Below are 14076 nucleotides of genomic sequence, written 5' to 3'. Positions count from 1 at the left end.
AAGCAGTTGTCAAGCTGATATCCCTACTCCCACTTCCTTAGAGTAGCAATCAGAAATGCTATGAGAAAGAAATCACTTCAGCAAATGAATTGGGCAAGTTTTTGCTCTATGTGCTGTGGAATTTTTTTAAGGGTATGGGGCAGAATGTATTTCTGTTTGTGTCCACATGAATGCCAATTTTATTAGTACATACAACTTTCCATATAATGGTCACCTTTCCACCTAACCTTGGGCAACAATAGCTTTTGTTTAGAAGCCTAGGCCCCATGTAGAGATGTGAGGGACCAGGGGGAAAACTGTTCTCTTCCCCACCTCTGGCCATTCTTTCCACAGGCCTTCACATTCCATGTAGGTCCCCATTCTATTACAAAGAACAAAACTTCACTTTTCGGTATATTCTTAACAGTGTAGATTACAGATCTGAGCACGCTTACTAAGGCAGGAGCTGCCAACTTTTTTGGGCCCATGGACACGGTTGGAATTTTGAGAGTGCTACTATGGGCAACACTCCCTCCAGCATATCATCCCCCCAAAAGGGAATACATGTGCACTCGCATTCCATGTTTTTTCAAGGGGCTTGAGTAAAAGACTAATTCAGTAGAATTAAAATGTAGCTTCTTGAATTTGCATCATTTTACATACACTTGTATACGTCCCCCTTCCAATAAAATTAAATCTTATATTGGTAGACTGCACAGTAGTTTTATCAGGAGGTTCGTTCTGTACAATATAGGAAACGGACCTTTAGTGTGGCAGCACCTACCCTGTGGAATTCCCTCCCTTTGAATATTAGGCAGGCGCCATCCCTGCTATCTTTTCGGCGCCTATTGAAGACTTTTCTTTTTCAACAAGCCTTTTAAGTTGAGAGGTATCCCACTCTGTGTCTGTGTCAGAATTGCTTAATATGTTTTTTAATAATGTTTTAAAGATCCTCCGTGGTGCAGAGTGGTAAGCGGTGGTAATGCAGCCGAAGCTCTGCTCACAGCCAGAGTTCGATTCCAATGGAAGGAGGAAGTCGAATCTCCGGTAAAAGGGGTCGAGGTCCACTCAGCCTTCCATCCATCCGTGGTCGGTAAAATGAGTACCCAGCATACGCTGGGGGGTAAAGAAAGACCAGGGAAGGAACTGGCAAACCCACCCCATATATACGGTCTGCCTAGTAAACGTCGCAAGACGTCACCCTAAGAGTCGGAAATGACTCGCACTATAAGTGCGGGGACAACTTTACGTTTACCTTTTAAAAAGTTTTTAAAATGTTTTTAACGCTGTTTTGTCTTAATGTATTTTAAGATTTGTTTTTATGATGTTTTAAAGTGTTTTTAGTGCCTTGTTTGCCACCCTGGGCTCCTGCTGGGAGGAAGGGCTTGATACAAATTAAATAAATAAATAATAATAATAGTTTTGTAAAAATTAAGATACATAAGAATCTGTGACTCAGATACATGCATTTGCACTACGTCAGTGCTGGAAAGTATGAGATTCATGGTTTTTATGGTTCATTCAATGGAGGCAGATGTGATCTCTGATTTGCTGGTGAGGAGTGAGAGAGAACTTGTGAAATAATTACATTTCAAGAAGATATGTTTTGCTGGATCCAGTGTGTTGACGTGTGTGTACCTTCTCTCTGCCTGGCACTGACTTCTACAGCTGAACTTGAAGAGAAACTTGAAATTGAGCTTAAAACTAGGACACTGCAGCTGCATGTGTATTGTTTGGGTTTGGGTTTTGCAAAATACTCAGCCAGGCTTATAATGTGGGATAAGACTGTAAGAAATACTTGAAAGGTTTCTGTTCCTCAGTTGAAAGATGAGGGAAGTGTCATTGTCTACTATGTTGGAAAAAAGTGATTTCTGTACCCCCAGGGTGAGAACCTGGTGGGCATAGTTTGTGCTCCCTTGAGTAAGAGGCAAGGGGGAGTGTTTGGTATGAATGTTTTTAGAGTGAGTGAGTGTGTGCATTATTTGGTTGTATGTATGTAGGTTTGTGTGGTTCTCATGGTATGGATATATGAGTGCTGTTTTTAGAATGCGAGGTTGAATTATGTGAGTGCTTATAGAGTGATTTGAGGTGTGCAAAAATAGTAAGTATGAGTGGGTTGGTTTAGAATGTTGATATGTTTGAACATGAGTGTGTTGATCTTGTAAGTGTGTGTTTGAGTAAACTAAATGATATTTATTTTCAACTGTAGTTAGATGAAATTCTGGTATAAAGGGGGCTGGCTGTTTCAATTGTTTTGCTTTTTATTACATTGTGATTAAGAAATGAACTGATTTATTTTATTTAACCTGCTGTTTTTTAACTTGATTTTTTTCTTGAAGCCTAGAGAATATTTTGTTTAGTCTGTTTGTTGTGATTTTTTCCCTTGTATTTCTTGTACTGTACTTAATTTTATATGCAGTGTTTATACTGTACGTTGATACCAAAGAGGATGTTTTGTTCAGTTAATTGTATTTTATTGATTGTGGGTTTTTTGTATCTGCTGTTTTAAGATGTTTTGACTTACGCTGTACACCACTTAGAGTTTTATTTAAATATAAGCAGTATATAAATGATCTAAATAAGTAAATAAAAATAAATAAGAGGCTTAAAATGATGGGGAAAGGTCTGGCTGAAAATCCAATATTTTCATGGTGGTTTCTGAACAAATGCATACTGAATTTTCAGTTGGTAGCTTTTGTTTTTCTTCCTTTATGTTGGGGTGTTGCTCTCCTTTTTTTGAAGGTGGGGTAATCTTCAGAGATAGCTGGAAAAGTGGGAAAAGGACATTTGCTGGACAAAGGATGAGTAAGGAGCTTGGAGCTGCTTTGCAGATTTAGGGAAGTGGTGAGAAATGGATGCACAACTCTTTTGTGCTTCCAGATAATATGAAAAGTGAATGAATGCATCTCTCCTGTGAAGAAATGTGTGGTTTGACCATGTTGCCAGAGGAGTTAACTGTTTTTTATGAAACTGCTGGGTTGCCATTCTGCCAGCCATCTTGGGACTTGGAAAGGGTTACTGCTGGAGTGACCAATGGTTAAACGCAATAAGATGGATAACCTTTTTTAAAAAAAGATAATTGATTGGAGGTATTGTTGCAGTGAAGAAAAAGGACTCCAAATTACCTGCTAGGAGAATGGTTTATATTTTATAGAAATTGAGCAATTTCTGGTGCTTCTACAGAGCTGTCCAGGAAGAAAGATGAGCCTCTGAGATTATAATGTAAATTTCCACAGTAAGGGAAGTAAGGGAAGTGACAAAGGGTGAGTAGAGAAGGTATTGACAAGAATGAAATGGAATGAATGCAATCAAGTGCTGTTTTCATCCATTGTTTTTAAAGGGAGAAGCTTTTGTCAATTTCTGACCACCTCTCCAAATGCTCAAGGCTGCTTATGCTTTATAAAAACGTTATGTAACCATAAACATAAAAATGTAGCCCCAATAAAGCCAGCCAATCAATTAGATAATGATGAATTTTATGTGAATGTATACCAGTGCCTTTCTGTTTAATTGTACATACTGAGGGTAGCTGACTGCGGTTTTAGTAATTACTTTGAGAGTGATGGAGAGCTTGAAGAAAATGACAACTAGCAATAGATTTCTTACCCTACAGCCTCTTCTCAATTTGGTGGGTGCTGAGGCATCCTCTGAATAGAGAATAAACACAAAAAGCTGATGGCGGAATGTGATGTCTAGAAAAGCATCCCTGTGGCTGAGATGGTGGCATTCTCAAAGGTGTAGAGGAACACCATGCAGCAGTTAAATTCCTGAGAAATCCTTTTCAGCGTCTTCTGAATCATTGGTACAGTGCCTTGCCCTGCCTTGGCAATCTCTATGGCCTGTGGTCTCCTAGCGCATGTGGCTTTTGTTGCCAGGAATCTCAAGCTTTTCATTGGCAGAGAAGCCCACTGAGCTGTCCCTCTTTATATAAAGTCCACCCCCACATCCTTCGGCACACAGACAGTCAAGGCTGTTTCCCCTCGGAGAGTGCAAACTCCTGTGGCTCTGCTGGTCCTGTTTTTATTGGCAAATGGGTAGGATTTTGATCTCTTGAAAACAAAAGTGCTACAGTCTCAGCTTCTGCTGAGAAGAAGTCTCGACTCGGCTTCTGCAATTGTTTCCCCCCACCCCAATGGTTTTAACTGCTTAGCCACCAAAATAGCAGCAGCAAGCCGTTGATGGAATGCCCTGAGAATATGCAGAGAAAAAAATCCACTTAAAATCGCTGCTGAAAAGTTGGGTAACATAGTTACTGTAGTAACATAGTTTCTGAAGCTTTGATTTTTTTTAATTCTTCAGTGCACCAGAAAGGATACTGGATGCCCTCCCCTGCTGCCCCAAATCAGGTACCTTCACAGTTGTACATATTCTTTCTGCTGTTCTCTCTTGAAACCCTTTCCTCCCAGATTCTGGGATGGAAAAGGATGTGATTCTTTTGTGGCTGTAAATTCTTGATAACTGTTTTGCTTGTCTCCTTCAAATAGGTTCCTCTTCCTTGTTGTGTTAGCTCTTTACTTATTACTTTCTGTGGCTATTTAGTAGGGTTGTTTAAAAAATCGAATCAGAAATGTCAAATGTTCAACCCCTGGATCTTCTATTTTTATGCTTAGGATTGTGGAAGGTGTCTGTCTTGCTTTCTTGGATGTTGCATGTCGTCTTGGTGCTGGTGAAATGCAGTTTGTTTAGCCTTAAGGGGCACATTGGTAACACATCAGTGCAGAAAGGTTGCAATTTTACATGCAGGTTTTAGCTAGATAAAATTAACATGATCTTTCACATTTTGACAGGTCCCATAATATAGCTGTGTAAGGGGACATGTAGCTAGCTCTCCAATATTCTCATGCTGAAACTGATAGGCTGAAATGTGGAACAACTGGAGATTGCCCTCTTAAAGAAAAATACAAACAGAATATGTAGCATTTATATAGCACTATTGTAACAGACAAACTGGATTTATCACTGGTAGGAAATTAGGATTTTGGGGCTTTTCTGTGGTATGGAAAATTATTCTCTCTGTGATCAAGAGGTGGCTGTCTCTGTCTCTCTCTCCCCCCCCATTTGCTTGTTTTTAAGGGCTAGGACTGACTATTCTAATTTGGAATTCTTGGACAATAAAAAAATGCCAGTGAGGTCATAGGTGGGTTGTGTGATGTCCATTTCTGGTTGGTTGGTTTTTTAAAGATTAGATTTGCACCATGAGCTTAAGTATGCTGATCTGGAAGTGAATCCTGATGTCAGTGGAATGCAGTTCCAAGCGTGCTTAGAATTAAAAGCCTTGGCTTTATTTCTTCTCATGCCAGATTTGGAAAACTTCCATGTAGCAAGTTTTGCTGGCCTGTGTCCCAAGTCTTTTTGTGCCTCCCCTGGCTTTGTTGTTAGCCTCACGGTTCTCAAAATATTATACTGTGAAATGGAAATGGACTGGCTTCAAGTCGATCTCAACTTATGGCTACCCTATGAATAGGGTTTTCATGGTAAGTGGTATTCAGAGGGGGTTTACCATTGCCTCCCTCTGAGGTTAGTCCTCCCCAGCCAGCTAGGGCCTGCTTAGCTTGCCACAGCTGCACAAGCCAGCCCCTTCCTTGTCCGCAACTGCCAGCGGGGGGGGGCAACTGGACTCCTTGGGACTATGCAGCTTGCCCACGGCTACACAGGTGACAGGGCACGTAACTCCTGAGCCACTCACTGTGGGGGGTGATCTTTAGCTGGCCCTTGACACCCAGGAGACACGAGCGGGGATTTGAACTCACATACTCTGGACTCCCAGCCAAGCTCTCCTCCCCTCTGTGCTATACCAGGTGTATACATTATACTGTAACTAAGAGAAAAAAACCCATCCCCAATGTTTACTACAGAGGCAAAGTGCACTTTTTGGTGAAAGGGGTGGGAAGGAAATGCCTTATATGACATTCTGCTGAATGTTTTAAGAAATGGACTTGGGCTGCAATCCTGGGACTAAGTCTCATTCAACTATATAGATCTCATCCTGAATAGGCTTGTATAAGGATTGTGCTGCTAACTCAGAAGGGGGCATGGCCAAACAGGTGAGCATGTTTAAGGCCTTCACCATGGGGGTAGTTGAAGATTTAAATTTGATTGGTGTTTTGGGAGGGGAGTGGCTTTGTCAGTCTGCTATAGCGCTGTTCTTCAACCTTGGATCCGCAGATGTTGTTGGACTACAACTCCCATCACCCATCACCATTGGCTAAGCTGACTGGGGATGATGGGAGTTGTAGTCCAACATCATCTGGGAACCCAAGGTTGAAAAATTGATACTGCAAAAGCAACAATGAATCTTGTGCCTCCTTATAGATCAGGATAGCCAATGGAGTGCCCTCCAGATGTTGTTGGACTCCCAGTGTCAATCAGCCTCAGCTAGCATAGCCTATGGTCAGGCATGTCAGAGTTGTAGTCCAACAACATATGGAGGGCACCATGTTACCTGTGCCTGTTACTGATGAACTGATTTATTGTGTCATAAGGTTTTGTAGGCTAGAACCTCTATTTCTTTGTAGATGTATGATGTAGTTCTCTTTCTGCTCTCTCATGTATTATTTGCCCCCCTGTTGGTATGGGAGAAAAAACAATTTGTGTAATGGATCTACCCAAGTGACTGCTTCACGCATATGATAGAGTAGGCTCTGGTTCATGGAAGCTTCGGCCTCAAATCTATAGGGTTTTAAATGCCACAAATCGGGGAACAACAGGCAGCAGGAGATGTGTGGGTAATACAGGAAATCATTCACATGTACATGCCAAAGATTCAAATATTTCTAATGCTGCAATGGATTTTGTTCTTGGCACTAACCTGGCAGAAGCCGCAATCCACCATTGATATGGCATAATAGCTATTCCCCATGTAATGAATTGGTTCTAGCTTTATTACAGAGGGGCTTGATGAGGGGGTGCCTAGAGTTGTAAAGGCCCAGAAAATTGAAAACTCCAGTTTTCTCCTATTTCTTTTCTGTTTTTTCCTGAAAATGAAAAAACATTTTTTTCCAAAATTTTCTAGTCCCCCCCCCAATCTCTAGGGGTATCTAAAGGGCAGATATCTGGAAAGTCCATACCAAATGGGCAACAACTGCACATTTATCTTGCAGGAAAATTGTTGTCTGAAACAGGTCCTCTTTGGATATTTGGTAGATCTACTTAGGCTTCCATGTATACCAAACCAACTAATTTTCCAAAGGGGTATGTGTGTGTTGAGTTCCAGTAGTTGATATTTCTGTAATGCCATCAGCTCGAGGCAGACTGATGCTAATCATTTGATATTTTCCACACAGCATTATGCTAGTCCAGTAGAGTGTGGGCTGTATAGATGGCAGCCACCTTTTTTTTCCTGGGATGTAGGCTGTACGTGCTGTTCAACGGGTGACCACATTTCCCATTCCATTGGGTATGTGCATCCATTTGGGATTGCCAAATAGCAGTGCTTGGGCCGCATCTGGCCCTTTCCCTCCCCACACCAGGTGTGAAGTGCAAGTCTGTTTCTTAAAAGACAGGCTTCTGGGGAGATCTCTCCTTTCCAGAATGGGAATGTGGGTGAGGAGCCTTCCTACATGTTTTTAGCCTGAGCGAATGGACTTCTCCTACCCCTGCCAGTGAGCTGCAAACAATGATGTTACAGCTTACAAGAGGAAGCTCTGGCTCCTGTTTCTTTTACTTCTGTGAGCAGACATTCCAAAAATTACGCTTAGTACCTCAGACTTCCCCAAACTGGTGCCCTCAAGGTGTTGCTAGACTGCAACTCCCATCATCCCTGACTCATTGGCCATGCTGGACGGGGCTGATGGGAGTTGGACTCCAGCAATATCTGAAGGCACTAGGTAGAAAAGGCTGGGGTAGCTGGAGACCTGAGGTTTCCTCTGTGGCCTCACAGTATCTGCTGGGCAAAGTAGATGTGAGATGTACAAAGTTTAATTTTGAGCAGGCTGGGATTTGAGCCTTTCTAGAAATCTTGCTGTCTGATCTGGAAGCCTTATCCCATCCCATACGTTGTTCAGTTTGTGGTGGGAATGCATCCTGCATGTGCAGAGGCACTTTTATTGGTTCATACATGCCTGGGCTGAGTCTTGACATCTGTAATGGGTATCAGGACTGAGGTCTAGCTCAAATTAAGCCCTGGACATTTAGCAGAACTCTAAAATTATACTTCTGCAGGCGCTGAGATTAACACAAGTGTCTATTATGGAGGATGCATTGCCAGCTGTCTGTCTGGATTAGCCTTTGTCTTACTTGTCCCTCTCCAAACTGTGTCCGTCAGAGAATTATTAAGAGTCTGCTTTAAGAAGCAGAAGGTTTTCTGTCTGTAAACCTTTTGAGCTATGTTTCTGCCTTGTTTTCGGTAATTTTAGTGAAGTACTGAAGCAGTCTGAAGCTTTTCTATGTGTGTGTGCCAGCAAAGTAATCAGCCTTTTTGAAATGAACATTCTTATTTAAATCTAGGACATGCCTTAAAATTTGATTAGATATTCTTGCTAGGGCTGAGTCAAGATATGGGGTGGTACTTGCTAACCTTTTGGTAGCGCCTTGTGAGATCACTTAAAAGGGACAAAAGTGGTTGCCCAATGCATGGGGCAATACAAACTATGTGCCTGTTGCTGAGGCAACAAGGTTGACCCTCCTTCCCCTCCTGTGCTGCGTGAAGATAGCAAATAAACTGCTATACTGTGCTGTCAAGACAGGAGTTTTTCTCTCTCTTGCCATGGTGGTAAGGGCATGCTCCCTTCCCTGCCTGATGCGCATTTACGCCGAGGGCAGTGTAGCTTTGTTTGTCATTGCTGCTGCCACATGACCAAATCTGACAACATCTTGCTTCCCACCTGAGCTGATCCTGGATTGACTGGGATCACTTGAAGAGGAATAAAGAAAGTTTAACAGTGGCAGCTAAGTGTATAGCTATGAAAAATGTAGGATTAAGACTTTGGGGGGGGGGAGAAGGATATTTGCCTCCTTCAAAAGCACTACTTTTTTTGTCCTGAAAATGTTCAAAGGGAAACATTAAGCACATCCCTAGTTTATTTATTTATTATTTGATTTATATCCCACCCTTCCTCCCAGCAGGAGCCCAGGGTGGCAAACAGAAGCACTAAAAACACTTTAAAACATCATAAAAACAGACTTTAAAGTACATTAAAACAAAACAATTTTAAAAACATTTTTTTAAAAGCATTGAAGACATCTTAAAAAAGGTTAAAAACATTGTGTTTTTGTTTTTTAAAAAAAGGTTAAGAAGCTTATTAAAAAGCAATTCCAACACAGAAGCAGGCTGGGATAAGTTCTCAACTTAAAAGGCTTCTTGAAAGAGGATGGTCTTCAATAGGCACCGAAAAGATAACAGAGCTGGCGCCTGTTGTAATATTTAAGGGTACTGAGTTCCACAGGGTAGGTGCCACCACACTAAAGGTCCGTTTTCTATGTTGTGCAGAAATGACTCCCTGATAAGATGTTGTCTGCAGGAGGCCCTCACCTGCAGAATGCAGTGATCGACTTGGTATATAAGGGGTAAGACGGTCTTTCAGGTATCCTGGTCCCGAGCTGTATAGGGCTTTGTACACCAAAACTAGAACCTTGAACTTGGCCTGGTAGCAAATGGGCAGCCAGTGCAATTCTTTCAGCAGTGGGGTGACATGTTGGCGATACCCTGTCCCAGTGAGCAGTCTCGCTGCTGCATTTTGCACCAGCTACAGCTTCCGGACCAACCTCAAGGGCAGCCCCACATAGAGCGCATTACAGTAATCCAGCCTGGAGGTTACCAGTGCATGGACAACAGTGGTCAGTCTATCCTGGTCCAGAAACGGCCACAGCTGTCTTACCAGCCTAAGCTATTAAAAGGCACTCCTAGCCACTGAGGTCACCTGGGCTCTAGCGACAAAGATGGATCTAGGAGTACTCCCTGCTTTTTCAGAGGGAGTACGACCCCATCCAAAGCAGGCAACTGACCAATTATCCAAACTCAGGGCGACCAAGGCCAATTCAGTCCCATAACCAGGTCTGAACTCAGACTGGAACGGGTCAAGATAATCTGTTTCATCCCAGCGTACTTGCAATTGCTGCGCTACAACCCTCTCAATCACCTTCCCTAAAAAGGGGGTATTTGCGACTGGTCGGTAATTGTTGCAGACCAATGGGTCCAGGGTGGGCTTTTTCAGGAGTGGTCGGATCACCACCTCTTTCAGGGCGGCTGGAACCACTCCCGCAATAATGCGTTGACCACACCCCCTTGGCAAGCTTTAATAAGCCAAGAAGGGCAAGGGTTGAGAGGACACATTGCTGGCCACATCATCGTAAGCACCTTGTCTACGTCATCAGGCTGCATCATCTGAAACCAAGAAGTTGCAGCAGACATTGCACTGGACACCTCATTGGTAGATGTGGAGGGGGCATCAAGACTGCATAACATGGTACAGAACTCAGCACAATGTGGACAGTCAGATCCTATTTACTCTTGATCTGTTGAGATCTTCTTCTTTGAAGTGAACAAACTGTGAAGATTGAAGTAAACAAACTGAGGATTGTGGTTGCATTTTTAAGTGAAAAGTATTCTGAAACCGCTTCATGTTGTCAGAAACTCTAAGCAGCGTATATCAAGCAGGCACCTTTGCTGTATTTTAACTTAAAACATTTTTCTTTAGGCAAGCCTATCCAGATGCATAGATGCTGGTTTTAATTTTTCTGTCTGTTGCTGTTTTTAATTTGTTTTAAAATGTTTTAATTACTTGCTCTTAACTGTTTTATCGATAATTTTTAATGTCTTTTATAAACTGCTTAAGAATTATTCGACAATAAGCGGTATATACATTTTAATTAATAAATAAAAACATAACAGTGAAACAAAAATGAAAAAAACTATATAATTAAAACAGAGATTAAAAACAAGTCCAATTATACAGGGCCCAATCTTATTGATCAGGAAAAACCTGCGCACACAAAAAGGCCTTTACAACACACCTGAAGAAAATAATTCATAGTGTTTCACTTTATTAACAAATATAATCTCCCATGTGTTAACTTTTTGTTGTTGTTCCCAATCTGTTCCATTAAAGAAGCATTTGTAATATATAAATTTGAATTGGATATGTAACCTGACTTTTATTTAACCAGGAAAAATAAATATTGGGAGCAATCCGACTGATGTTCCTTTTGCTGCTGCTCCAGTAGATGTGCCTTCTAATAGGAGAGAAGGGAAGGCACCATTTACCAGTTTCTCCTCTGCAGCCCCCAGTGCTCTGGAAAAAATATATTCTTGAGGGATGAGACCATGTAGCAGCAGCAAGCAGGGAATAATCAGCAAAAATAAACCCCCTATCTTCTGTTTGTGGACATTTCCTGCTCAATAATGGAATGGCATCAGTTGGGGACAATCCAATGAAAACAATTCATGTAAAATTGCCCTAGTTAAATGAATTCACGATCCTATACATATGTAGTAGGAAGTAAGCTCCATTGGGTTCAATGAGACGTTACTCCCAGATAAGGGTATGTAGGATTGCATCCATCCTTACTTCAGGGTTAGTCCCATTTAACACAGTGGGGCTGACCTCTGAGTACACCTGTATAGGGTTGTACCATTAGATGCCTACTCAATTTACAGACATTTATTTTTTTTAATTAGTGGAGTTAAAGATATGGAAATGGCAGCTAGGTCAGATGGCTTTTAAAATAATAAAGACAAGTGATAGAGGATTGACTTCTGAACTGCTATTGGCTGTGATGGCTAAATAAAAGCATCCATCAGAGGTAGGGTTGCCAGATCAGAAACATCCTAAACCCTGAGATTTCAGGGGCAGATTTCAGTGATGTCATAGGGGGCATGCCCTAGTGATGTCATTAAGCATGATACATTAAGCATCAACCACAGTTGCTTGCAGCATACAACTGAAACAAAAAAATATTGATTGGAAATGAAAATAGAAATCTTAGCTAAATGAGGGTATTCTAGGTCCAGCTGAAGTGACGGGATCATTTCTTCTTACCTGCTTAGAAATCCTGGGTAAGGAACATTTAATGTAGCCTACTTGCTTCCGGCAAGAAGGGCTTAAGTGCCCTCAGGCCAGTCTAGTCACCAGAAGACCATTGTAGGAAGAAAGCCTAGTATTGTGGAGGTATTAGATGGAAGCACTCAGGAGTAAAGATGGATGCTCCTGAAGGCTGCATTTCTAAGCACACTTACAAAGGGACTAAGCCCCATGGAACTCAATAGGACTTCTTAGTTGATATTGTTAGGATTGTGCTGTTGGTAAGACTTGACTAGGAATCCTTTGCAACGATATCCATATCAAAGCAGGGTTGGCAACTCCCAGCCTGGAATGCCCTGCCTGCCTTTTAATGTGGCTGCTCCAAATGTCTTTACAGACTTGATCCTTCACTGCAGAGAGAGGTTTGAGATATGAGTGAGAGTTAAGAAGATTCTCTGCTCTTTCTTGCGTACTCTATAAACGCACTTTGATAGCCAACCCAATTCCAGTGAGTAATAATTGACAGAGAGAAAACACACATGGTTTGGTCTACCTTCACAGGCAGTAGCTTGGGAACAACAGCAGTTGAAGCCACACGTTCCGATATGTGAATTCTCTGTTGTTGTTGTTATTATTATTATTATTTATTGGATTTCTTAGTCGCCCATCTGGCTGGATATCCAGCCACTCTGAGCGACGTACAAGAGCAAAACATACAAAAACATCAGTACATCAAGAAACAAACAGTAAAATCAAACCTAATTCTGTTCTTATCCAGAGTCTTCTTACTCTTGCCCAACAACAACAGAGTAGAGCCAGTGGTAGTGTTCGTAAAGGGCGGCAGCGATGTATAGGCTCGGAGCCGGTATAGATAGCAGTGTGAAATTCCCACATGATGGCAAGAGCAAAGACACCAGCTGGGTAGTGAAGGGGAACCCCGTCCAGGTGTTCGCACGCCGCGGCAAGGCCCAACTCGTCTGCAGAGCCATGCAGCAGGCTGCTGCTGCCGCCCCGCACAGCGTAGGTGGAGGAAGGTGGAGGAAGGGCTCGGCCATCTTCTGAGCCACAAGCTTGGGTAGACACCCACTCCCAGGCCCAAGCCCAGTCGCAAACCCAGCACCGACAACAGCAAAACAGGACGGCACTGGGAGCCAGCTGGGCCAAGCCAGCGGCCCCAGGAAACAAGGCCTGAAGTGACCGGAGGCAGTCCAGAAGAGCCGCTAGGTTTGGAACAAGCAGCCGCAAGGCCCCCGCAACACCACATCCGCGAGAGGAAGCAGGAGACTGGACTGCCATGCCGACTGGACGCTGGAGCTGCCGAGGCAGCAAAAAATCACGTTCACATTACCACTATTGGGCAAGAAACAAACAAACCATCATGCGAATAACAAGGTGCATCATCAGTGGGTTTAAGGGAGTTGAGCTGATCACATTAAACCGCTGTTGTTGCTTCTATGGATGTAAGGGAGTAAGGTCAGAGGTAAATGAAATGCAAATAGAAAAAGAAAAACAAAAGACAGTGATTTCCTAAATGCAATACTGTACCAACCACAACATGATTCCTATGAGTAAGACAGAAAACTCAGCATCCCACAATCAGTCAGGGTTCCTACCAAAACTCAAAAAATCCTGGGAGCCAGTTAGCCAAGGACACAGAAATCCCTATGCAGCACAACCTGACTCAGGGCTGCAGTTAGTGCAGAATGCTGCGGCACTATTACTGACATGAGTGAGACCCTATCAACACATAATATCTTTGCTCTGAAATCTGCATAAGATGCTGATTTGCTATCAGGCCAAGTTCAAGGTGTGCCTTCCATGTTATGGGTGCCACATAGTACTTGTTCTGTTCTTGTAATAAATCAGTCCTTTAGTGTAGCAGTACCTACGCCTTGGAACTTCCTGCCTATTTCCATTAGCCAGGCGCCTTCATTGTATTCATTCTGGCCCCTGCTAAAAACATTTTTGTCTAGGCAAGCCTACTGAGGCATGTAGAAGCTATTATGTTTTTAACTCATTGTTGGTTTTATTATTTTGACTGTTTAAATACCTGCCTAGCTTTTCTTGCCAATAATTTTATTGTTTTAATTCCTTCCTTAAACCGCTTTGAGGTTTTTTACAATAAAGCAGTATATAAATG

At 42.4% G+C, this 14076-nt stretch overlaps 1 protein-coding gene across 7 annotated transcripts in view; it reads left to right on the top strand.

Moving 5' to 3' along the window:
* Positions 1-14076, top strand: part of PALD1 (phosphatase domain containing paladin 1) — a 195678-nt gene that overhangs the window by 10848 nt on the left and 170754 nt on the right. For 4 of the 7 annotated variants that reach the window (XM_061635274.1, XM_061635272.1, XM_061635277.1 and 1 more), the window contains exon 2: positions 4279-4325. The exons of 2 other annotated variants lie outside the window; for them this stretch is intronic. Coding sequence is in view for 3 of the 5 variants with exons in the window: in XM_061635272.1 (XP_061491256.1) it covers positions 4279-4325 (47 nt within the window). In the remaining 2 variants the exon portion in view is untranslated. Of the gene's footprint in view, positions 1-3950; positions 4014-4278; positions 4326-14076 lie in introns of those variants that run through there. One more of the 7 variants, XM_061635275.1, reaches the window with a different exon arrangement.

Source organism: Rhineura floridana, chromosome 7 (genome assembly GCF_030035675.1).
Source record: "Rhineura floridana isolate rRhiFlo1 chromosome 7, rRhiFlo1.hap2, whole genome shotgun sequence".
Classification (NCBI taxonomy): domain Eukaryota; kingdom Metazoa; phylum Chordata; class Lepidosauria; order Squamata; family Rhineuridae; genus Rhineura; species Rhineura floridana.
Note: the sequence above shows the minus strand (reverse complement) of the source record. Positions and strands in the feature narration are given on the sequence as shown.